Below are 26,354 nucleotides of genomic sequence, written 5' to 3'. Positions count from 1 at the left end.
GGTTAGTGTAGCGATTAGCACGAAACTATTACATTGTCAACGAAGGGATTCAAACCAGACGCTGCCGATGAGTTATGTGCGTTCTCCCTGTGACCTGCGTGGTTTTTGACCTGGTGCTCCAGCTTCTTCCCACCCTCCAAAACGTACAGGCTTGCAGATTAATTGAATGTAATTAAGCGGCATAGGTTTCAGTGTCTGGAATCAGCTTCTACTGGGTTATAAATATATTTAAAAAAACCCAATTGTGTTTTAGACAATGTCACACATAGTTTGAAAAGATTGCGCAGTGCAAATTAATTTTCTGGATAGAGATTTCAACAAAGCTTAGTAGGTTTATGCTTTGCCTTGCATAAAACTCTGTCTACATTGAACCATGTAAGATTTGTAAGACTCTTTTTAATTCATCAACAATCTAATAAAAGTTTGCACAATAGAATCGAATTCACATTTGAAACACTGCAGCTCACATATGGGCAACAATGACAAATGTGTACTACAGTCTGCTCTGGCACACTCATTTAACTGATATTAGAAAGAGTTTGCCTTGCTATCTGTCTTGGACATGAGAGCATCAATGTAATAGACTGTTATCCAAAAGTGCTTTGGTCAGATGTATGATGACCAGATTACAAATGACATGAGATCCTTTTCGAAAGAATAGCCATGAGGTTTAATCCCTATTCTATACAAGGTCCCTGTCCCACCCCTTCTTCCCTGACTCTTTACATTGGCTTCTCTACTACATTTAACCAGTTTCGATAAAGGATTTCAATCTGAAAACATTAACCATTCTTCTTTTCTCACTGAGGCTGCTTGACTTCTAGCAGATTATGTTTAGCAATTGTGTAAATACTACTGTGAGTGTGGCAGCCTTTGCTATCAAAAAATGTCAAGTAACAAATGTACATTTCAAAAGATCCTGCACAGATATATCACAGCTTGTGCCCAAGAAATTGAACGAATCAAGCTATTGAATTAATAAACCACCCCTCCATCAACTCCATCTATTCCTTCAGATGCTGTGGGAGAGCTGCCAACATATTAAAAGAACCATCCTATCCACCCTCTCCTCCCCCTGCCTTCCCCCACCTCCCATGAAGCAACCCCAGTCTCCCATGAAGCAAAGATACAGGAGTCTGACAACACCCACTTCCAGATTTAAAGACCATTGAAAGGACCACTCTTTAGACAAATCATGCTGTTTAACTGAACTTTTTCCTCTGTAACAAGATACTTTGCTTTTTGTTTCATTTTACACTGCCTTTTGTACTTAAAGATAGGTTGACTTGTCTAGATAGTATGCAAAACAAAGTTTTTTTTTACTCTATCTTGATATATATGACAAGTATCATCCAACAAATTCAATTCAACCAGTAGAAGCCATTGATGTCATGAATGAAAATCAATTTGCATGTCCAGTTAAAAAGTCCCCATGCATTTGAACATGTCTGTTATGCAGGAGTCCCAAACATAACATAAAAATGTTGAGGACTTGAATTCTTATTTCATAAGGGAGAGAATACACTACTTTGCTATTTATGTATATCAAGACATGAAATATTTACACCATTAAAACTATAAAAATAACATGCATCTCAACACCATAAATTGAAAGCTTTAGATAGTGTATAAAGTCATAAGGATGGCATTTGTTTATAGTTTTGGTCAGATGAATACAGAAAACTTTTAAAGACCTAAAAGTTATCTCAGAATTGATAGATCTTGTAAGGCATTGCCATGTCAGATATAATCATCTTAACCTGTCAAGAAGCCCAAGAATGAGCACCCTCCACTACACATCAACAACTATGTCATAGAGAGAGTAGAGTGAACCATATTTCTTGGAGTTCACTTACAGTAACTAGTGACCTATTGTGAACACACATCTCCTCACTTGTCAGGAAGGAGCAACAGTGACTGCGCTTCCTGAGAGACTGAAGCGGGCAAGGCTACCAGCCATCATTATGTCAGCTTTCTACAGGAGCTCTAACAAGAGCATCTGGCAGGCTGGCTCACAATGTGGTATGGTATGTGTGATAGTACAGATCTATCACCAATGTACCAACCCCCCACATCTCCATCGGGCACACAAAACTCAAAACGGTCAACCAGTTTACCTATCTCGGCTGCACCATTTCATCAGATGCAAGGATCGACAATGAGATAGACAACAGACTCGCCAAGGCAAATAGCGCCTTTGGAAGACTATACAAAAGAGTCTGGAAAAACAACCAACTGAAAAACCTCACAAAGATAAGCGTATACAGAGCCGTTGTCATACCCACACTCCTGTTCAGCTCCGAATCATGGGTCCTCTACCGGCATCACCTACGGCTCCTAGAACGCTTCCACCAGCGTTGTCTCCGCTCCATCCTCAACATCCATTGGAGCGCTTTCATCCCTAACGTCGAAGTACTCGAGATGGCAGAGGTCGACAGCATCGAGTCCATGCTGCTGAAGATCCAGCTGCGCTGGATGGGTCACGTCTCCAGAATGGCCTTCCCAAGATCGTGTTATATGGCGAGCTCTCCACTGGCCACCGTGACATAGGTGCACCAAAGAAAAGGTACAAGGACTGCCTAAAGAAATCTCTTGGTGCCTGCCACATTGACCACCGCCAGTGGGCTGATATCGCCTCAAACCATGCATCTTGGCGCCTCACAGTTTGGCGGGCAGTAACCTCCTTTGAAGAAGACCCCAGAGCCCACCTCACTGACAAAAGGCAAAGGAGGAAAAACCCAACACCCAACCCCAACCAACCAATTTTCCCCTGCAGCCGCTGCAACCGTGTCTGCCTGTCCCGCATTGGACTTGTCAGCCACAAACGAGCCTGCAGCTGACGTGGACTTTTACCCCCTCCATAAATCTTCGTCCGCGAAGCCAAGCCAAAGAGAGAAGATCACCAATGTACATAGTATATATAGTTACTGTATCTAGACTGTGCTTACAGCGATTGGCTGAGAGCTAAGCCACACCTATTGTCTGGGCCTTAAAGGATTGTGTCCCTAGCCAGGTCGGATCATTCCAGACTGGTCAGCCACCTGTGAAGAGCTCCTGTCTTTTGCTAATAAAAGCCTTGATTGGATCAACAAGTCTTTGATTCTTTCAACGAGCTCTACAGTATGGTCGCTGCAGAGAAATCGATCGGAGGTCAAGCCACAGGACCATAAGAGCTGAAGTCTTCCCCGTTTTACTCCCCCTCCCCCAACCCCATTGATGTGATCTATCAGGATTGTTTTCTGAAAATTCCACCCTCCTTACAGCATCTTTTAGCTGCTCCCATCAGGAAAGAGATACAGAAGTACAACCAGGCTAACAAACAGCTTTTTCCCACGACCAAAGCTCAACGACCAAAGCAACTGCTCACACTAACCATCTGAATCTCTCATATTCACGAAACAATATTTATTTATTTGTATATATGAATACTTGTCTTGCATATGTATTTTTTATCTGTATATGCATAATGTCTGGTTGTATTTTTGCATGGTTTGCACCAAGGACTGGAGAACATTGTTTCATTCGGTTGTACTTGTGCAATCAGATGACACTAAATTTGGTTTGAAATGGCAGTCTGTAATGAAGCTTGTAATGCTGCTTTCAGCTAATTAATTCCATCACCAACTTTTGTAAAACTTGCTTGTTGATTTGCATCACCATTCATTGTGGTGAGAAGGCTTTTAGTCTATAATGTAATTCTCTTCAATTTCCAAGTAGCTGAATATGAAGAGTTCCAGGCATCGTTGATCAAGATTTTCAGACATGTCACAGTTGGATTGTCTGATTCATTAACATCATTCAGGGAAGACCATTTGCTTACTCAGGCAAGGGCAGAAAAACTGGAGGGACTCAGCAGGTCAGGTCGTGGAGAGAAAAAAAATAATGGTGCTGCCAGAGATGCTATAACAGAGGTGCTGCCACTGGTGTGGACCCGTGAGAGTGGGGTCCGACTGCCTGGTTCTGATGCTGACAATTCTATAAATGGCCTTGTTAAGAAGCCGACATTTAAAAAAAATACTGAGGTCTGTGTCCAGACAATAGGATGCAGACTCTGGGGGAAAGGCACAGGGGACAGGGAACGCCCCACCTTCCCCCCCCCCCCCCCCCCATAGGAGACGTCCCTACCATGGCATCAAACCAGCAAGGTAAGAACAGTCAAAAGAGCCAAACAGACTACAGGACCTGGCTCTTGAGAACAAAGTATCAGAACAAGGAAGGTGACCATGGCAGCAACCCAGCGAGGAGCTGAGTAGTTGAAGGACTCACACTAGGCTGCAGGCTGCTGGAGACTGGCTTATGGAAACCAGTAGAAGGCAAGAAGGGCTTGGGCCTTGGGTGCTAAAAGCTTCCTGATTGTATCAGAGTTTTTGGATCTGGAGCTCAGGTAGCCAATGGATTGAATAGGAGTCTGTACAGCTGCAGAGGCTGCAAGTCTGTTGGAGGTGAATCCACAGATACTCACTGACTGCTTCTTTCTCTTATTGTTAGTGGCACCGGGCAATGTTCATAGCAACTCTTTGTTTGTCATATGGCAGAAAAAAGTTGAAGTATATCATATATATTACATTTTTATGTATTACTACATGACAATAAAAAGAACCTTGAAATGGACAATCAAAATTTTGGATCTGGATACTTTTTTGAGAAGGTTTTGAGATCTGCTTACTTGATCTTGCAGTTAAGATGTGAAATGGAGCACCTTCAAAGGTGAAATTTTGAGAGTACAGTTTGTTTGTTCCTGTCAGGATTAAAGGCAAGGTTAGCAGGAATAGGGAATCTTGGTTTTCAAGGGATATTGGGGATCTGGTTTGGAAGAGGAGAGAGGTGTATAGCAGGTATAGGTAACATGGAGCAAATAGGGTACATGAGTATTAAAAAATGCAAGGAAAATCTCAAGAAAGAAATCAGGAAGGCTAAAAGAAGATACAAGGTTGCTTTGGCAGACAATTTGAAGGAAAATGCACAGAGTCAAAGGAAATAAGGAAAACAAGCAGTGAGGTCATGGAACTATACAGATTAAACAGGAGGATGTTCTTGCTGACTTAAAGCAAATAAGGGTGGATAAATTCCCAGAGCCTGACAAAATATTCCCTCAGACCTTGAGGGAGGTTAGTGTAGAAATTGTAGAGGGTCTGGCTGCGGATGTTGTCTGCATGGACCTTAGTAGGGTCTTTGACAAGGTCCTACATAGGAGATTAGTCAGGAAGGTTCAGATGCCGGGTATTCATGGTGAAGTAGTGGATTGGATTTGCCAATGGCTGGATTGGAGAAGCCAGAGAATAGTGGTGGATTGGTGCTGGGACCATTGATATTTGTCATCTACATCAATGATCTGGATGATAATGTGGTAAATTGGAACAGCAAGCTTGCAGGTAACACTAAGATTGGAGGTGTGTGGTCAGTGAATAAGGTTTTCATAGCTTGCAGAGGGATCTGAACCAACTGGAAAAATGGGATAAAAAATGGCAGATGGAAGTTAATACAGACAAGTGTGAGGTATTGAATTTTGGAAGGACAAACCAAGATAGGACATACAAGGTAAATGGTAGGGCAATGCGGAGTGTGGTAGTACAGAATGATCTCGGAATACAGATACATAATTCCCTGAGAGTGGATAGGGTTGTAAAGAGAACTTTTGGCATATTGGCTTTCAGAAATAAAAGTATTGAGTATAGAAGTTGGGATGTTAATGTAAAGTTGTACAAGACATTGGTGAGGCCAAATTTGGAGCATTGTGTGCAGCTAACTACAGGAAAGATATAAATAAGGTAGAAAGAGTGCAGGGAAGATTTGCTGGGATGTTGCCTGGATGTCAAGAATTGAGTTACAGGGAAAGGATAAACAGGTTAGGACTTTATCTTGGAAGCATAGAAGAATGAGGGGAGATTTGATGGAGGTATTTCAAATTATGAGGGGTAAAGACAGAGTAAATGTAGGTAGGCTTTTTCCACTGAGGATAGGTGAGATACAAACCTGAGGGCATGGGTTAAGAATGAAAATGTAAAAGTTTTGGGGAACATGAAAGGGCATTTCTACACACAGAAAGTGCTGGGAGTGTTGAACGAGCTGCCAGCTGACGTTAATGTGGGGTCAATTTTAACATTTAAGAAGAATTTGGCCAGGTACATGGATGGGAGGTCTATAGACTGGGTGCAGGTCACTGGGATTAGTCAGAAAAATAGTTTGGTAAGCTTGTATTGTAAAACAATACACTTCATCCTTTTTAATGATGGATTAATTTTTTTTTAAGATGAGAGTCAATTCTTTCATTTGACAGGAGGCTGGATATATACATGGATAGGAGAGGGTTGGAGGGTTATGGATGGAGAATAGGTGGGTGGATCTAGTGGAGTTGTTCGAGTGAACCAGTGTGGACTTGAAAGGCCGAAATGGTCTGTTTCCATGCCATAAACTGTTATATGGTTATATGGTAATAGAAGGGGCCTTTTTCTGTGTTGTAATGTTCTATGGTTCTAATGAATGGTCACAGTCTTTTTCCCAGGGCAGGGGAGTTTAAAACTAGAGGGAATAGGTTTAAGGTGGGAAGGGAAAGATTTAATAGAGAAATAAGAGGCAACTTTTTCTACCGAGAGGGTGGTGGGTATATTGAACGGTAGGGACTGCCTGTCCCGCATCGGACTGGTCAGCCACAAACGAGCCTGCAGCTGACGTGGACTTTTTACCCCCTCCATAAATCTTCGTCCGCGAAGCCAAGCCAAAGAAAGAAAGGGACAGGTACAATGGTAACATTTAAATTACACTTAAATGGCTGGGGTGGGGGGGGGGGGGTGCGGGTGGAATTTAGAAGAATATGGGCCAAATGCAAAGTTATCAGGTTGACAAATTTATCAGAATGAATGACTTGGACTAAAGGGTCTGTTTCCATGCTTTATAACTCGGTAACACTATGAACTGATAGTTTGAAGCTAGAAGAATTTTGAACACCATTAGGGTTTAAAGTTAAATAATGATTTTTAGCACATTAAAATGGCATTTTATCCCTAATTAACTTTTGTTGGTCAGTACCACTTTCTAATAATCAGAACATCATCATGAATTATTCTATTTATGGCTGTATAATTCAGTATCAGCTGTGGTAATCACACAAAAGCAGGATTACCAGAGAGAAAAAGAAAAGCCCATAAACTGTAATTATACAGTGACATTATGACAAACAACAATTCTAGTTTTTAAGTCATTTGATCACGCAAACCTTCTGTTCTGAAAAGGTTAAATTATCTCCAAAAACTAGGTTGAATTGTTGTTTCATTTTTAATTCTCCTTTCATGATATCACCATGAGCCAGGGCCTGCTGACCATGAGCCAGGGCCTGCTGAAAGTTTAGCAGATATCTCATTGTTGGTGTCAGAATGGTTATGGAAATTTCAAAGGCCATATTGCCAACTAAAATTGAAGTATCAAAAGTATTAGCAACATTTTACAGGTGTTTATTGTTAAATGTTTAAATCTAACGAAGATGTTTTGTCACTGCAGCATTTGGCTCAGACAATGGTGTTAAATAGGTGAGAATGCCTCAGGATCCATTTGCCTTGTCCTTTTTTAGTGTTTGATTTGATTTAAAACCCTTGCTCAAAATACAGTATTGATTTTTGCTTGGTGCATGATGACAGCTAGATATGGTACTCTAAACATCTCATTTCTTCCTCAGTTGTTTCTGGTGCCCTAAGTTGCTGCAATTTTGTAGGTACATTGGAAGGACAGCAAGAGAGTGGCTAATGAAATAGACAAAATTTATATCTTTTTTTAAACATCAGAGATGACCTTTCCTCCTGAGGTACCTTATCTTTTTCATCAATAATAATGTTTTGCCCATATAAAGGCTATTATTCTAAAGTCCTGTTGCCATATTTCTTCTGTGGTATTGAAATAAATTAGAACACTACAGTAAATGAAGATGTCTGGGACACCAGGCAGCCTGTCAATCATTAAAACATAATTCAGTAACCTTTTAAATAAAATGCAATTCTTTTGTTTCTCTTTTATATTGACATATCACTGGAAAATTTATGGCATGCTTCTTTTAAGGGTATTTTGTAGCCTGGCAACAGATTGCAATTGCTTCCTTCAACTCGAACTCATCAATCATAAATGTCATTTGCATATATTTCATAATATAATTTCCAACAAGGTGAGTGATCTAGACCTTTGATTTGGATTTGTGACAGATGCATTAAATGTTGCAGAATAGATTTCCTTTTATTAATCTCTGCCCCCACCCTGTGATTCCTTACTCCCTGCCCCCCTGTAAGGTCTTCTACCCTCCCTCCTCTCCAGTGCCTGGCTGGAATGTTGAGCTGCAGATGCTCCAGCAGCCAGTCATACATAGAACTGACTGTGTAAAAAAAAATCTAATTACAGTATGGCTTTAAGCACTTGTTCACAGTCTCTTTCCCTTGGGATTCCCATAGCCTATTTCACTCATCCTTGTGTAAATATTAGAAACTGTCTCAGGGTGTATCTGATAAACATTACACCATTGTCCTGATTCATTGCAATACACAAAATAAAATTTCAATTGACCACAACTGTTAGTCCAATGCATCCACACACACACACACACACACACACACACACACACACAGATGATTGTGCCTATACAATGTCCAATTAATTCACAAATATAGAATGAGCACCAATGCAGACCAGATGGGAAAGCAAGTCAACAGCAATAAGGGATGAATGGTTTGTTAACGCAGTGACTGGCATTGTGTTCAGTTCATTTCATTGACAAAAGACTGCAGTTACAATCATCTACAGTGCTGCACTCATTTTCTTTCATTGTTGCTTTAATGTTTGAGCAACCTGAAGTGTTGATTGGTAACTGCAAGAGATCAACCAATGGAAAGGTCATCTTGCCAAAGAATCCTGAAGGAAGAGGGAAGTCGGGCTTCAGCTTGGGAACTTTATCCTCGTACCTTTAAGTTTTTGAAGAACTCTACATCCTGAACATATTTTCCAGGATGTCCTTAAGGAAAGTTTCAGACATGAGCCCATGCCTGATCTTGTCTGGGTTACTCCAAGTGGTTGGTTGATATCCTTAACTTCTTACTGTCTGTTATTCCAGGTGGCTGCAGCTGACCAAAACCTCATTTCATAAGTTTCAGCTTGCCGTTTCCTTCAATCTCAAATAAAGTAGGAGGGATTAACTTCCTTCTTACAGAGCATTGGACAGTAGGCATTGTGGACAGGTGGATTTGCCACAATTACTGACTTCTTGATGATTCTAAGAACTTGCAAAGAAGCAGAGACCAGGAAATCTTGGAATTGGCGAGAATAAATGAAACAGAATGGGATTTTTGTCTCCATATATGAACTTGCGTTTTGTGAACATGGAGACAATCTCCAAATAAATTGACTGTTTTTGACCATCAGCAGAATTCCCTGAAGCACAGTTCCCTGCCGGTGGAATTCTTTTTCAAGTATCTGCAATGCCTACTTTATTTTATACAGCTGCTTGACAGTTCCTGGGATCCAATGGCTATGTCCTCCAACTTTTCCTTCTATCTCCAGTCAGGTGTCCTAGTTTCACTCTAGAGTAATGAAATGCTCAGTTACAAAACTAAAACCTTGTCTTACCATGTCTCATCCAAAGACAGTGTGACAGATTATGTTATATTTTATATTGAATATAGATATGTTTTAAAGGAGATAAATTGTGGCAGGTTTTTTAGTTTAGGTCACATACAGATACAAACCAAAACAGATCTTATTGAAGAATGCCTATAAGGACTTCACAAGCAGATGTTAATTGGACATGCTGTGGAGTAATGGATTATTGTTTTGGAAAGCAACAGATGATTGAACTCAAAAGATTAGGTCCGGAGCCACAGTCTGCCTGAGTGCAGTTGGCTGTTCGAAGATGGTCATGTAGTTTTCTCTGAGTGAGTGAGTGAGAGAGAGAGAGAGAGAAAAAAAAAATTCAGTTCTACAGTTTAGCACCAGCAACTGGAACTGGAATGTAACGAGCTGACAAGCTTGTGGAAAAACCCCATTTTGAAGATGGGAGGTGAGTTCTTAGTTCAACCTGGTCAAAGCCCTTGTGGTCCATACAAAAGGAGAGGACTGGCTGCATAATATTTCACTTGAAATAAGGGAAAGAAAAAGAAACTCCATGGTGACCTGAAAGAAAGAGGTTATCATCTAGAAAACCCTGTCGGGGCAAGTTTCTTCGGCAAGACACTGAAGTCGCTGATCAGAAGGAATCAGTTGTGGGTGTCCAATGAGCAATAAATCTCTCCCTGAAAACCGACAAGAACCTTTCTGAGCAGTAACCATTTATCTTTCAAGCACCAAAGCCTGGTGAAATTCATAAATGTTAAATTTTGTGCACAGTATAAGAATTGCCTGATACTGGTGAACTTGGACGAGTGAGAAATGAGATTGGACAGTGAAGCAAAGAACTTTTTTTGAACTTGTATACACATTACATACACGTGTGCTTAGAAGGGGCTTGAGTTAGGTTAAGTAAGTTAATAGTAAAAAGTTAGAGTTTGATCCTGTTTTCATGTTTAAAGATAATTAAAAGCAACTTTTGTTTAAGAAACCATTTGTCTTGGTGAATTTCTATTGCTGCTAGGTTTTGGGGTCCACTGGGTTCTTAACATTAAGATTTGTACATTTTTAGATATCAAACCTGCCACAAGTAGTTAGGTTCCATCTGGCTGCAAACCCAAGGTCTCGGCATGAGCATCAGCTTGGTCCTGGAAAAGCTGGAAGCTGCCAATCATAGATTTGGTATTGCTACCAATTAGGACTACACAGTGCATCAATTGGGTGCTGGTCCAGAATGACTGAGACCAGGATTCCACAGAGCAATAGGATTTAGAAGAAAACTACTCACTCATGGCAAGGCCCAGTGGCCTCTGCAATTTGCCTGTATCCCTCCATCCATTCAGTGTATGCACTTCCATAAATCAACAGAAATGGAAAGCTTGGTGGGCAAATTTCTGCAAGACCTTTTGGGTTGCACCTTGCTGTATTCTCACTCCAAGTGTCTTTGGTCTGGTTCTAGCTTACCAGTGAAGAAGAGAATATGCAAGGATACATTCTTGTTTTTCCCTCCCAGCCCGTAAATATTCTGCTTCTCACCAGCAGAAACCAAACTAGGTTCAGAGCTTTGAGTTGGTCACCCCAAATATTTTTCTTAAGTCCTAACATTTACCCCTTTCCAACCTCTTCAATTCTGTGTCACACTCCTTTCCTTATTCACATGTCTGTCCATGGTCTCATATACTGTTGCACCAAGACCACCCGTAAATTGGAGGAACAATACCTGATTTTCCGACTGGGCACTTTGCAGCCAGATGGCATTAACTCCACTTTTCTGGTTTCTGCTAACCTGCTCTCCTTTTCCCCCTCCCTCCCTTCCCTTCCCCCATGAGCTTTCCACCCCCATCCCTCTCTATTCACCTAGCCATCCCTCCTCCTTACTACTGTGCCCTCTCTTCCTTTTCCACCTATTAACTCCTGGCTTTATGACCATGCCTCTCCCCTTACCCTTTTGTTTGAATGCCTACTGACATTTTCCCATACTTTGATGAAGGGCTCAAGCCCGAAACGTCAGTTATTTAATATTATCTTTGCTATATAAAGGACACTGTTTGACCTGCTGAGTTCTCCAGCATTGTGCTTTTGCTTCTACCACGGTGTCTGTAGATTTTCTTCTTTTATTTTCCACTTGCTGTACTGAAAAACCATTAACTAGACCAGTGGTTCTCAGTGGTTTTCTTTCCACTCACATACCACCTTAAGTAATCTCTTACTAACCACAGATCACCTATAGAATCCTATGGCATTGGTGGCAATCAGTGAATTTACTTACCAATTTAAGAACTGGAGAACCCTAATCCCAATTGTGGATTATATTTTTATTCAGATTCAGATAAATGACATACAACCCTGTGATCTTTTTCCTTTGGGCGCACAGAATTACCACATTTTGGTAGTGCAAAAAAAAAGTGTACACAGTGTACACATGTGAACAAATAAAGAACAGATAATGAATGTAAACAAACTGTGCAATACAGAGAAAATAAAAAAAATCAATAACTGCAAAAGTAAGAGTCCTTAAATATTTGAGTCCTTGATTGAATTTATTGTTGAGGATTCTGATAGTGGAGGGTAGCAGCTGTTCCTGAACCTGGTGGTGCAAATTTTGTACTTCTTTCCTGATGGCAGCAGAGAGAACAGAGCATGTGCTGAGTGGTGTGGATCCTTGATAATTGTTGCTGCTCTCCAACGGCAGTGTTCCCTGTAGCTGTTCTCAATGGTGGGAAGGGTTTTGCCCGTGATGACTGGGCAAATAAAGAACAGATAAACAGCCTTTCCACCACATATCTGTAGAAATTTGCTGGGGTTTCTGATGTCATACCAAACCTCCACAAACTCCTGAGGAAGTAGAGGCAATGACATGCTTTCTTCATGATGCCATTAGTATATTGGGTCCAGGAAAGATCCTCCGAGATAGTGACTCCCAAGAATTTAAATTTGTTCACTCTCTCCACTTCTGATCCCCCAACGATTACCTGATCGTATACCTCTGGTTTTCTCTTCCTGAATTCAACAGTCAGCTCCTTGATTTTGGTGACATTGAGTACAAGGTTTTGGTCAGACATCTCTCATGTTCCCCCACACGATGAAGGGCTCAAGCCTGAAATGTTGGTGATGTATCTTTACCGATGCTACATAAAGACACTGTTTGACTTGCTGAGTTTCTCCAGCATTTATGTATTTTTTTCACTTAACCATGGTGTCAACAGAATCCTGTGATTTACCCCTTGAGTACAAGGTGGTTATTCGTCCACCATTTAGCCAAATTTTCAATCTCCCTCCTGTATGCTGACTCATCGCATTTCTTTATACAAATCACTGCTGTGTTATCATCGGCAAATTTGTAGATAGTGTTATTGTCTCACCGAAGCACAGAGTCATGAGTTGAGCAGGGGGCTAAGAATGCAGCCCTGTGGTGCTCCGGTACTGATGGAGATTGTGGAGGAGATTTTCTTACCAGTCCTCACTGATTGTGGTCTGGGGGTGAGGAAATCCATGATCCAGTGGGGTATTGAGTCCCATGACTTGGAGTTTGCTGGCATCCACTGTAGACTTGGAACAGATCCATGTCGTTGCTCAGATTGGAGCTGATATGCTTCAACACCAGCCTTTCAAAACACCGTTGATGTAAGTACTATTGGTTGATATTCATTAAGGCAGATTACTATGTTCTTGGGCACTGGTATGATTGGCATCGGCTGAAGTGAGATATTGAAGATATCTGTGAAAACCTTGGTAATTTGATTAGCACAGATCTTTAATAATCATCCAAGTACTCCATCCAGGCCGGATGCTTTCCTCGGATTCATTCTCCTGAAAGCAGCACACATGTCATCCTCAGGTATGGACAGGGTGGGATTGTCAGGGGACGTGGGGGTGCAGAGGGGTAGTTCTTTGCTGTCATTATATATACTTAAACAGTTACTTTATATACTTGTACCTGACACATGTAGGGCTCATGCTGATGTGTAAAGTGCAATTACATTTGCAACCGTGATGCATTCAGGGGTTTCACAGGGAACAGGATATGTCTGAGACCGCCTGTCCGGCAGTTGCTTCCTGGTGGATACAGGCGCAGAGGTCAGATTGATACCCCCGACAGGGTTGGACACGAGATGCAAGCTAGCGGGACCCACATTGAGGGCAGCCTTTCCAGCCCTAATAAAGGAGTGAGTGTGGTACAAGATCAACGCAAATAAAAGTGAAGCGATGCCAATGAATAATGCGGATTACACAGAGTTTAAAAAAGAATCACCATTTAAATGACAAACACAAGCAATCTGATACCTAGGTATTAGATTTGATAATAATTTAGGCCACCTCTACAAATTAAATTTTCAGCCATTAATGAAGAAATTACAGGATGACTTAGAACATTGGAAAGAATTACCACTAACATTGATAGGGAGGGTAAATTGCATTCAAATGAATGTCTTCCCAAGGATACAATACCTATTTCAATCGTTACCAATTCCCTTAACAGAGAAATTCTTCAATGAACTAAACATAGAAACATAGAAACATAGAAGATAGGAGCAGGTCATTCGACCCTTCGAGCCTGCTCCGCCATTCAACGAGATCATGGCTGATCTTAAAGTTCAGTACCCCGTCCCCGCCTTCTCTCCGTAACCTTTAATACCCTTATACTGAAGAAATATATCTAATTCCCTCTTAAATATATTTAATGAACCTGCCTCTACTGCTCTCTGTGGCAATGAATTCCACAGATTCACCACCCTCTGGGTAAAGAGAAATTCTTATGGAAAGGGGGGAAACCGAGGATAGCGCTAGATAATTAACAGAATGATACAAACAAGGTGGTTTGCAGCTACCAAACTTTAAAAATTTTAAAATTAGGTCTTTCAAAATGAATAAAAGTTAATATGGAATAATAAAAGTTAAATTCTGAATTAAAGGACAGTTGCAAGGAGGACATATTTGATTTTAAAATACCCTTGCTGTGATTTAATTCAGTCCAAGATGGATTTACATTTTGCTAGGTGGTAGAAACATTTAATTTTGGTTTGGTTCATCTCAGCTTTGTGACGTTCAAGCCAGTGATAGTTTAACATCAGCTAGTAGCTGATCTTAGTTCATTGATGGCCTCTGCTGGATGTTGAAATTTATTGTGGATTACCATTATGAGTGGTAAAAAGTGCTATTTCAGTGATCCCATGGAATCATTTGTTTTATTGGCCTAATGACCAATAAATTTGCCAATGATCCCACGGTCGTGGGTTGTATAAAGAAAGGGGATGAGCCAGTATACAGGAGGGAGATTGAAAACCGGGCTAAATGGCGCAACAACAACAACTTGCACTCAATGTCATCAAAACTAAGGGGCTGATTGTTGACTTCAGGAAAGGAAAGCCAGAGGTACACAATCCAGTGATCATTGAGGGTGGACAGGGTGAGTAAATTTAAGTTCTTAGGAGTCACTACCTTGGAGGATCTTTCCTGCACCCAACACACCAATGGCATTGTAAAGAAAGCACGTCAGTGCCTCTAATTCCTCAGGAGTTTGCGGAGTTTTGGTATGGCATCAGAAACCCTAGCACATTTCTATAGAGGTGTGGTAGAAAGTGTGCTGACCGGTTGCATCACAGTCTGGTATGGAAACACCAATATTCCTGAGTGTAAAGATACTGGTCACAGCCCAGAAGTCACAGGCAAAACCCTCTCCACTATTAAGCACATCTACAGGGAGCGCTGCTGTTGGAAGGCAGCAGCAATCCCAGCATCCAGCACACACTCTGTTCTCGCTGCTGCCGACAGGAAAGATGTGAAGTTGCCACAAAACTCTCTCCACCAGGTTCAGGAACAGCTGCTATCCCTCCATCATCAGACTCCTCAACAACAAACTCAATCAGAGACTCATTTAAGGACTCCATACTTGTGCACTTTATTGATTTTCTTTTGTTCCCTCAGTATTGCCCAGTCTATTTGTTTACAGTTCTTTATTTGTTTACATCTTTTACCCTGTGTACAGTTTATTTTTTGCACTACCAATTAGTGGTAGTTTTGCCATGCACATAGGAAAAAGGAATCTTGGTGGTATATGTGATGTCGTGTATGTACTCTGTCAATAAATCTGAATCTGATCTTGCCTACAAGTATCAACTCAAACTCCAAAAATGCCAGAAACTTTCCAACAGGTCATACAGCATCTGTGTGAAGAGATACATCTGCATTTTTAAAAGTCATAATTAACTCAACAAATAATTGAAAATCACTCTTGCAATGTTGATTCACAATTATTCAAATATAGATCCCATGGTTAGAAAATATTTAACAATGAAATACAGTAAAATCCCTGATCTCTAGCACCTATGGGATTGGTAGATGCTGGATAAGCAAGTTTTCTGGCTGCTTGAGATGGCATGTTATGTGAATTGAGAACTAACGGCAAGGTGTACCAATTTTAAACTTGCGTATTTTTACAAATTTATTTTCCTCTATTTTGCCAGTTGCTTAAGGTTGCCAGTTGCTTGAATTCTGGATAACAAAACTTCCCTTAGTGAACTTTCCTTCCATAATTATCCACTTTTTCCTTAATGCCTATTTGTAATTTCTTTCAAAAAGCACTTTAATTACTTACTTGGCTGTAAATTTTGATGTATTTTCTTGACAGTTCCCAAAATTTCAACATGCAAATTAAAATATTAAAGTTTGAATATCCTAAAATTTAAAATATTTGTGATTGTTAGACATAAGATGCAGATGTATCATCAAAGTTATGCTTTTGCAGGGTGCACTCAAACAACTGATAAAGCAACTGGACAACGAAAAGAAAAGTCTTCTAAACCAGCTTAAAAATTATGAATGGAGAATAGAACAAGAAGCGAAGGTTTGTCTTAGAGTTTTCTTTAGCAGTGTGGGTATCGGATAGTTTAAATATATCTAGTTATCACTTGTTAAAAACCTTTGGGAAAAAACTCATTGATTCTGTTTTCTCAGTGCTGAATTGCTCTAGAATTTTGTAGTTTACTTCTCAATATGCATTAATTAAAATTCAAAAAAAATTTGAAGCATTCAAAGAGTGAATTTATCCCAATGTTCCCTTCACTCATTTAACCTTTAGAAAATTATCCAAATCCTCAAAATTAGTTTATGATAGTTAATCGCAGGCAGTGTTGCACTCGATTTTGTGAATATTAATACTAATTCAAAATGGAAATTTGCAAATTTTATGTTTTCTTGGACATTACCTCTAAATATGGATTTGGATAAACAATGCTTAATATTTATTGCTTTATTTAGACCTACTTGGGAAATCTAAAAGAATAAAGCAATGATTTTTTTGGATCTTTTGAGGCACTTACCTTTTGTTGATTTCTGGGTGATAATGTTTCTTTAGCTTGGCTTCGCGGACGAAGATTTATGGAGGGGGTAAAATGTCCACGTCAGCTGCAGGCTCGTTTGTGGCTGACAAATCCGATGCGGGACAGGCAGACACGGTTGCAGTGGTTGCGTTGGAAAATTGGTGGGTTGGGGTTGGGTGTTGGGTTTTTCCTCCTTTGTCTTTTGTCAGTGAGGTGGTATAATGTATGATTGTTCATTAATATGAGTCCATAATATTTACTTGTTTGTGACATTTCTATTGAAGTCATTGCATGTGATAAGAGCAAAAGTGTCATTTTCTATAGATTACCTGCAATTTATATTGACTGACTTGAAGATCATAATTTCTCCTTGTAAAACTTAGCTAATTGAACATTTTTCCTCAGGCTTATCATAAGTCCAATGATGAACGCCGCATATACCTGACAGAAATTGCACAAGTAAGTTCATTATGTTGCCTAATTAATGAGAGATCACAATGTATAGTTTAGCATCAGTAAAACTAAATGAAAGTTAAAGCCAACAGAGGGACCCATAATGATTGTAAAGAATTCTCTGTCTCCCATTGTTGCATTGATTATTTTACACAGATCAACTGATGAAATATTGCTTGGGAGGATTTATGAACCCCATAGAATGACAAGTGAATGAGTATGTGCAATTGATTTTTTTAAACCTTAGATTTATGACTCTCCCCCTAATGGAAAATTGACTCTTGAATCATTTAAGTTAACACTCCATGATTTAGCAAAATACTAACAAAGTATGAGGTGACTGATAACAGTGTTTGATCAATTATGACATCTGTTTATTTTTTTTTAAATTGATGATCCTTGGGCCCTTTTAATTTCCTAATTTGTAATCTGCATCCTCATAGTACATGTTCAGAAAACCTATGTATCTTTTCTCTTTTTTTTATATATATAAAAAAAATGTTCATGTTTAATTGCTGTATATGTCATATATTACTTGTTTTTTTTTCAACGAATAAATAAAGTTTAAAAAAAAAGAAAACCTACGTAGTCCAAAGATAAAAAGGTCTGGATTGTACATCCAGAGTACAAGAAACAATTATACAGCATGCTAGCATTTTGGTTGTTACCAGACCAGCAGCCAGAATTCTACACCCATTCTGGAGACTCAAATTAAAATTCCACTGTAATTGCCAAGGAAAATTTAAATTCAGAAGCTTGTCTCAGTAGCAGTAACCAGTGCTGAATTGATGCAAAAACCCATCTGGTTTATCATTGTCCCTAATAGGGCAGTAAATATGCTGTCCTTACGAAGTCTGACCTCGAGATGTTCTAATGTGGTTGACTTTCTGCTCTGTTCAGCAACAATCAGGAATGTACAATAAATGTTGACATTGCCAGTGATATCTTATTAATATATAAATAAAAAGTGTTGTTTGATTATGTAAAAGTTTTTCATTTTTGAACCAGGCACTGTATACATTGAAATAAAAACAAAAAATGCTTCTCAGCTGATCAGGCAGAAACTGTGAAGAGAAACAGAGTTAATGTTTCAAATCTGTGACCTCTACAAGAACTGTACCTGGAGATCTGTAGCTGACAACATTGAAATGTATTTCTAATAATCTCCACATTCAGGTAGAGATTTCTTAACTATTAAGAATTGTCTGCTTATGAATAAATGCTGAGTATTTCCAGCATTTGCTGTTCCTCTTCTTGATGTAAGTATCCTTTGCAGAAGGAAGTTGTCTCCTGCATGCACTGTTCTTCAATGCTCTTTGGCAGGTTATTCTGCTCCCTAAGGACTCTGCGATATCCTGTCTCATAATTGTAGCTTTTACCCATTCTTTGCCAACACATTTCTAGTTGTCGGAGTACTAATTTTATTGTAGTGCGAGCTTTTAAGGGCTTCTTCTTGACATCTGAACCACGAGAGAAAAGCACTATAATACTGGGATATTTGACATCAAATGCCAACAGTTCTGAAAACAGGGTGGTGTTAAATAAGGGACCACTGTTTTAAACTCTCTTTAGAAATCTTTGTAACGTGATATCTTTATAATATCACCTACACGCAAAATGAAGTTTCTATAACTGCTCTTCTTGTAAGGGCTTGCCAACCCTCTTCCCTACACATGGTATCAATGGACTTGGTAGACAAAGAAATACAAAAGCTTATTAATGTACATATCACTTAAAGTATACTGATGTTCAGTTACACTGGACAACATATTTTTTCAAAAGGTTTGTTTCGTAAAAAAAGGGATTATGAAGATGAACACAAAGATAATTTCAGATTTGCTGTAAAACGTAGGACGTTGAAGGAATGTTAAATTAACTTATTTAATTTAACAAGCTTAATCACGTAATGATGCTGACATTTTTTTTCTTTTCATTGGCTTGGCTTCGTGGACGAAGATTTATGGAGGGGTAATGTCCACGTCAGCTGCAGGCTCGTTTGTGGCTGACAAGTCCGATGCGGGACAGGCAGACACGGTTGCAGTGGTTGCAAGGGAAAATTGGTGGGTTGGGGTTGGGTGTTGGGTTTTTCCTCCTTTGTCTTTTGTCAGTGAGGTGGGCTCTGCGGTCTTTTTCCAAGGAGGTTGCTGCCCGCCGAACTGTGAGGTGCCAAGATGCACGGTTTGAGGTGATATCAGCCCACTGGCGGTGGTCAATGTGGCAGGCACCAAGAGATTTCTTTAGGCAGTCCTTGTACCTTTTCTTTGGTGCACCTCTGTCACGGTGGCCAGTGGAGAGCTCGCCATATAACACGATCTTGGGAAGGCGATGGTCCTCCATTCTGGAGACGTGACCCATCCAGCCAGCTGGATCTTCAGCAGCGTGGACTCGATGCTGTCGACCTCTGCCATCTCGAGTACCTCGACGTTAGGGGTGTGAGCGCTCCAATGGATGTTGAGGATGGAGCGGAGACAACGCTGGTGGAAGCGTTCTAGGAGCCGTAGGTGGTGCCGGTAGAGGACCCATGATTCGGAGCCGAACAGGAGTGTGGGTATGACAACGGCTCTGTATACGCTTATCTTTGTGAGGTTTTTCAGTTGGTTGTTTTTCCAGACTCTTTTGTGTAGTCTTCCAAAGGCGCTATTTGCCTTGGCGAGTCTGTTGTCTATCTCGTTGTCGATTCTTGCATCCGATGAAATGGTGCAGCCGAGATAGGTAAACTAACCTAAAATTGTTTTGCTGCTGATTTTCGTTTGTACTCAGCATCTGATACCTCTCATTTCACTGTCTAACAATAGTCAGCCAGCATTGATGGATTCCAGTTGCCCTGATACCACTTTTCCATGGTGGCAATGTCCTGGTGAACCTTTTATCATGTTTGTCATTGATCAGGAGGGAGGAATTCCAAGTGCGAATGAAGAAAATGAATTTTCAAAGATAAGTTGTACTTTATGGTTTTATATTCTTGAAGTAAACTTTAAATATGACAGGAAATCACAAGGTAGGTTAGATCTAAAAGATGGTTCATGATAGGAACATTGTAAGGTGATTTTCTTAATCAGCAGCCATAAATCCATAGTGTTCAGGAAGCAAAATCTTTATTGTGCAGTGTTATTTTTCCTTACAACTCAATACTTCTTTGCACTTGACTCACTGTTCTAGCCTGTCACTCATTACATTACATCACAAAACCCACCATCAATTTTGATGTGAGAACTTAGTGAGGGATCACTGCTATGGGTTGTGGACCTCTCTGAGTCTTCCTTGTGAACTTTGTTCCTGAGTTATCATTGCTTATTGGGGTTGATTTTCCTCCTTATGTTTTTTCCTGATCTTTCAGAAAGTTCAGGACCCTCATATCTCAATCAACCCAACCAAACAAAGTAAAGAAATTGTTACTACCGTATATGTAATAGTTCTGATGACTTAGCTATTTCTCCTTATCAGGGTAGCTTGTGGGATTATTTTCAGATTTCAGATTTATCGTCAGGATACAGACATTACATCATATTTAATCCCAAGATTCTTTTTCCTGCGGGTGAGGCAGAATTACTACTTATTGGTAGTGCAAAAAAACTGACTCAACATACACATGTAAATGAATAAAGAAATTTAAACAAACTGACTGTGCCATACAGAGAGAAAAATCAATGAAACAAAAATAAATAAGTCCCTGATTGAGTTTATTGTTGAGAAGTCTGATGGTGGAGGGTAGCAGCTGTTCCTGAAACTGATGATGCAAGTCTGTGGCACTTTTACCTCTTTCCTGATTATTGAAATGAGTACAGAGCATGTGCTGGGTGATGTGGATTCTTGATGATTGCTCCTGCTCTCTCCAAAGGCAGCATTACCTATAGATATTCGCAATGGTGGGGAGGATTTTGCCTGTAGTGTCGTGGGCTGTGTCCACCACATTTTGCAGAGCTTTCCACTCAGGGGTATTGGGGTCTCCATACCAGACTGTGATGCAGCTGGTCAGCAAATTTTCTACCACACATCTGTAGAAATTTTCCAGGGTTTCTGATGTCATACCGAACCCCCACAAACTCCTGAGGAATTGGAGGCACTGACGTGCTTTCTTCACAATGCCATTTATATATTAGGTCCAGGAAAGATCCTCCAAGGTAGTGACTCCCAAGAACTTAAATTTTCTCACCCTCTCCACCTCTGAACCCCAATAATCACTGAATTGTAACCTCAAGTTCTTCCTGAAGTCAATATTCATCTCCTGGTTTTGGTGACATTGAGTGCAAGGTTGTTGTTGGTGCACCATTCAGCCAAGTTTTCAATCTCCCTCCTGTATGCTGACTCATTGCCCCTTTTTAATACAACCTACTACGGTCATATTGTTAGTGAATTTGTAGATGGTGTTGCTGTTTTCCGAGCCACATAGTCATAGTTGTACAGCGAGTAGAGCAGGAGAGCTAAGAACACAGCCCTGAGGTGCTCTGGTACAGATGAAGATTGTGGAGATAATCTTACCAATTCTCACTGATTGTGGTCTGGAAGTGAGGAAATCCATGATCCAATTACACAGTGAGGTATAAGTCCCAGGTCTTGGAGTTTGCTGATCAATTTTGAGGGGATGATGGTGTTAAATGCCAAACTGTATTTAATAAAGAGCATGGATTAATAGCTATTAATGAATGTATATTACTATTTTTTCAGAAACTTATTTTGTCCTTTGCACTAACTTGAACATTTGTAAATAAATTATAATAAATAAATAAAGAGCATGCTTCTTTGCCATCCAGGTGTTCTAGAAGTTTGTGTAGAACCAGTGAGATGGGATCCGCCATAGACCTGTTGCTATGATAGATGAATTGGATTCATGTTGCTACTCAGACAGCAGCTGATATGCTTCAACACTAGCCTTTCAAAACGATTTATCACTGTTGATGTGAGAGCTACTAGTCGATAGTCATTTTGGTAGGTTACCACATTCTTCTTGGACACCGGAATGATTGACAGCTGTTTGAAACAGGAGGATATCATATCCTGCTGGAGTTAGATGTTGAAGATATTTATGAATAAATTGACAAGTTGGTCAGAACAGATTTTTAATACTTGGCCATGTAATCCATCTAGACCAGATGCTTTCCACGGATTCACTCTCCTGAAGGCAGCCTGCATGTTTTGCTCGGATACGGACTGGAGAATTTTATCAGAGGACATGGGAGTGCAGAGTGATAGCTCTTCCTTGTTTGTATGATTGAATCAGATATAGAAGGCATGGAGTTCATCTGGGAGTAAAGTTTTACTGTCTCCTACTGCACCGGATTTGATTTTGTAGCAGGTTGTGTCATTTAGGCCCTGCCACAGCTATTGGATATTCTTCATTTTTTCTATTTTAGTCTGGAAACTCCACTTAAGCCGGGATTTGGCTTTCCATAGATGATGATCTATCCCCCACTGATTCAAGCTTAAAGGGCACAATGGGATCTTAATTTATATCTGCCAGACAATTCCCTAGATCTGCCTCTGACAAAGGTCATGTAAACAGGATGCATTTGATCCATTGTTCTCACATCCATCCTTCATTTAATCACATTTGTAATCATTAAAATTAAAATCCCCTAATGCCAGGTGTCAGCATATTCAGCTGTCTGGCTCACTTAATTCTCACAGTAAACTTTGCTTCTTTTCCCAGTATGTTTAATGGAGATTTACCTGCTAGCCATATGGAATACAAATCATAGCATAGGAGACCATTGAGCGAATATCAACTACCCAATTTTAAATTTCTTGCCTTTGCTATAGTCTCTTTACATCTCTTGTTGCTTTAGAGACAATTATCCTAGAATTTTTATTTCATCCATTAATGATATACTGAGTTTGCCTGAATGCCCAATCATGGTTCAGCATGGTGACTCTTTAATTATTACTGCTGCTTCAAAATACAAAGTTAAAATTTAAGAATCAGAATTTATTGTCATGAACAAGTCACATAACTGGTTTTGCAGCAGCTCTCATAGAGAAAATATCATGTAAATCACCTCACAAAAAATTTAAATAGTGAACGAAAAGTTAAAGTAAGGCAGTGTCTTTGGTTCGTCAATCATTCAAGAATTTGATGGCAACAGGGAAGAAGCTGTCCTTTGTGCTGCTGAGTTTAGGCTTCAGTACCCAATGGTAGCAGGGAAGCCTGGGTGGTTGGGGTCCTTGAGGATAGAGGCTGCTTTCTTAAGACACAGCCTCCTGTAGATGTCCTCGATGGAGTGAAGCCTGGTGCCCATGATGCCACAGGCTTAGTTAACAAGCCTTTAAAGATTTTTTGTCCTGAGCATTGCCATCTCTGTACCAGTCAGTGATGCAACCACCCATAATGCACTCCACGGTACACCTATATAAGCTTTCGAGAGCCTTTGGTGACATAGCGAATCTCCGCAAACACCTCACAAAGTATAACTGCTGGCAAGCCTTCTTCGTGATTGAATTTTCAGAGTACATACATGGCAACACATACAATCCTGAGCTTCTTTTTCTGCGGGCCAGGCAGAATTTCTGAAAACCAGTAAACTGTACTGTACTCAAAAAAAAAGTTAACAGATTTCAGATTTATTGTCAGAGCGCATATATGGCATCACGTTCAATCCTGAGATTCTTTTTCTTGTGTGTGAGGCAAAATTACCTCTTATTGGTAGTGCAAAAAAACTTGCACAATGAACACATTTAAACAAATAAAGACATGTAAACAAACTAACTGTGCCATACAGAGAGGATATAAACAATAAAGTGCAACAGTCAGAGTCCTTAAATGAGTCCCTGATTGAGTTTATTGCTGAGGGGTCTGATGGTTGATAGCAGCTGTTTCTGAACCTGGTGGCGTGAGTCTTTTTGGACCTATACCTCTTTCCTGAAAGTAGCAACGAGATCAGAGCATGTGATGGGTGATGTGGATCCTTGATTGCTGCTGCTCTCTGACGGCTCTCTGACGGCAGTAAGTTTGCTGTAGATATTCTCAATGGTGGGGAGGGTTTTGCCTGTGATGTCCTGGGATGCATTCATTACCTTTTGCCTGGCTTTATGCTCAGGTGTATTGGTGATCCCATACCAGACTGTGATTCAGCTGGTCAACACACTTACCACCTGTCGAAATTTGCCAGGGTTTTCGATGTCATAACAAACTTCTGCAAATTCCTGAGAAAGTGGAGGGACTGACGTGCTTTCTTCACAATGCCATCAGTGTGTTTTGTCCAGGAAAGATCCTCCGAGCTAGTAACTCCCAAGAACTTACATTTGCTCATCTTCTCCACCTCTGATCCCCCAATGATCACTGGATTGTACACCTCTGGTTTTCCCTTCCTGAAGTCAACAATCAGCTATCTGCTCCTTGGTTTTGGTGACATTTGAGTGTGAGTTTGTTGTTGGTGCATCATTCAGCCAAGTTTTCAATCTCCCTCATGTATGCTAATTCATCAGCCCTTTTTATATAGCCCGTTAATGTGGTAGAGTAAAATCCCAGTTACCCGGAATTCAAGCAACTGGCAAAATAAATTCTGAAAATAAATAGGTAAGACAATACAAAAGTTTAAAATTGGTGTCCACGAGTGGTCATTCTGCCTATCCACACATCACCAATCCCGACTGGTGCCAGATACCGAGGGTTTTACTATAGCATCAGCAAAATGGTAAAGGGTGTTGTTGTCCTACCGAGCCACACAGTCACAGGTTTAAAGCAAATAGAGCAGGCAGCTATGCAACCCCGTAGTTACTCAGTGCTGATAGAGATTATGGAGGAGACAGTTTTGCCAATCCACCCTCACTGGGATATTGAAATGTGATCCAATTGCACAATGAGGTATTGAGGCCAGTTTGAAGTTTGCTGATTACCTGATGGTGTTGAATGCTGAACTGTAGTCAATAAAGAAAATCTTGATGTATGCACTTTTGCTGTCCAGATGTTCCAGAGTTTTGTGAAGAGCCAGAGAAATGCCATCTGCCATAGACCTGTTGCTGCGATAGGGAAAATGGAATGGATCCATGTCACTGCTTAGACAAGAGCTAATATGCTTCAATACCAGCCTCTCAAAATACTTTTATCACTGTGAATGTGAATGCCACTGATCAATACTTGTTTAGGAAGGATATCATGCTCTTCTTGTGATTGAGGCCTGTTTGAAATAGGTGGGTACCACACCTTGTCAGAGTGAGAGGTTGGTCAGCAAGGTTTTCAGTACTTGGACAGGTACTCCGTCTAGACTGGATGATTTTCTTGGATTCACTCTTCTGAAGGCAGTCCGCATGCCATCTTCAGATACTGAAAGTAGAGGATCATCAGGAGACGTGGGGATGCAAAGTGGTTCCTTCATGTTATGATGGTCAAATCATGCATAGAAGTAATTGAATTTATCTGTTCACAGCTCCAGAGTCCTGGGTTTGATTATGTCTTGGATGTGATCTGTGGGGTGTTGGCACATTCTCTCCTTGATTATGGAGGTTTTCTCTGGGTGCACCAGTTTCCTCCTTCATCACAAAGACTAACCGGCAATTGTTAATTATTCCTTGGTGCAAGTAGGTGGTAATTGTATCAAAGGAGAGTTGATGGGTATATGTGAGGAAACAAGTAGTAAATGTGTAGAAAGGAGGAATAGGGTAAATGGGAATACCCGGCTGGGAGCTGATACAGATTCTATTGACTGAAACCTCTGCTGCTATAATCACATAATAAAATCCTTTAAAAATTCTGAAATTGGTGACATTTCCTTTAAAGAAATAATTTTGTCTTTCACCCCCTTGTTTTTGTTTCAGAAATTCTGAATATTAGTTGCCTGCATGAATCTCTAGTCTTGCCATTCCTGCTAAGAGCCATGGGAAGTGATTGAGAAACTTAAAAGGAAATTCTCATAGCATTTATAATAACTGTACAAACACTGCATGGAGAAAAAGTAATAAGTATGGTCTGTTCCTGCAACAGATCCATGACACAAAATGGGAGAGATGACCACTGATATCTTGGCAGGGACACTTCAATTTACATATGATCTATGACGTGACAAGTTTCCTTATTCA

General features: G+C 40.2%; 1 protein-coding gene across 1 annotated transcript in view; it reads left to right on the top strand.

Annotated features, from left to right (window-relative positions):
* The window catches only part of ccdc169 (coiled-coil domain containing 169), a 72,666-nt gene that overhangs the window by 29,491 nt on the left and 16,821 nt on the right, over window positions 1–26,354 (top strand). The window contains exons 5-6 of the mRNA XM_069891686.1: window positions 16,319–16,417; window positions 17,298–17,351. Coding sequence (XP_069747787.1) covers window positions 16,319–16,417; window positions 17,298–17,351 — 153 coding nt within the window. The remainder of the gene's footprint in view (window positions 1–16,318; window positions 16,418–17,297; window positions 17,352–26,354) is intronic.

The sequence above is a fragment of the Narcine bancroftii genome, chromosome 7, assembly GCF_036971445.1.
Source record: "Narcine bancroftii isolate sNarBan1 chromosome 7, sNarBan1.hap1, whole genome shotgun sequence".
NCBI lineage: Eukaryota > Metazoa > Chordata > Chondrichthyes > Torpediniformes > Narcinidae > Narcine > Narcine bancroftii.
This window is presented reverse-complemented; position numbering and strand designations above follow the sequence as displayed.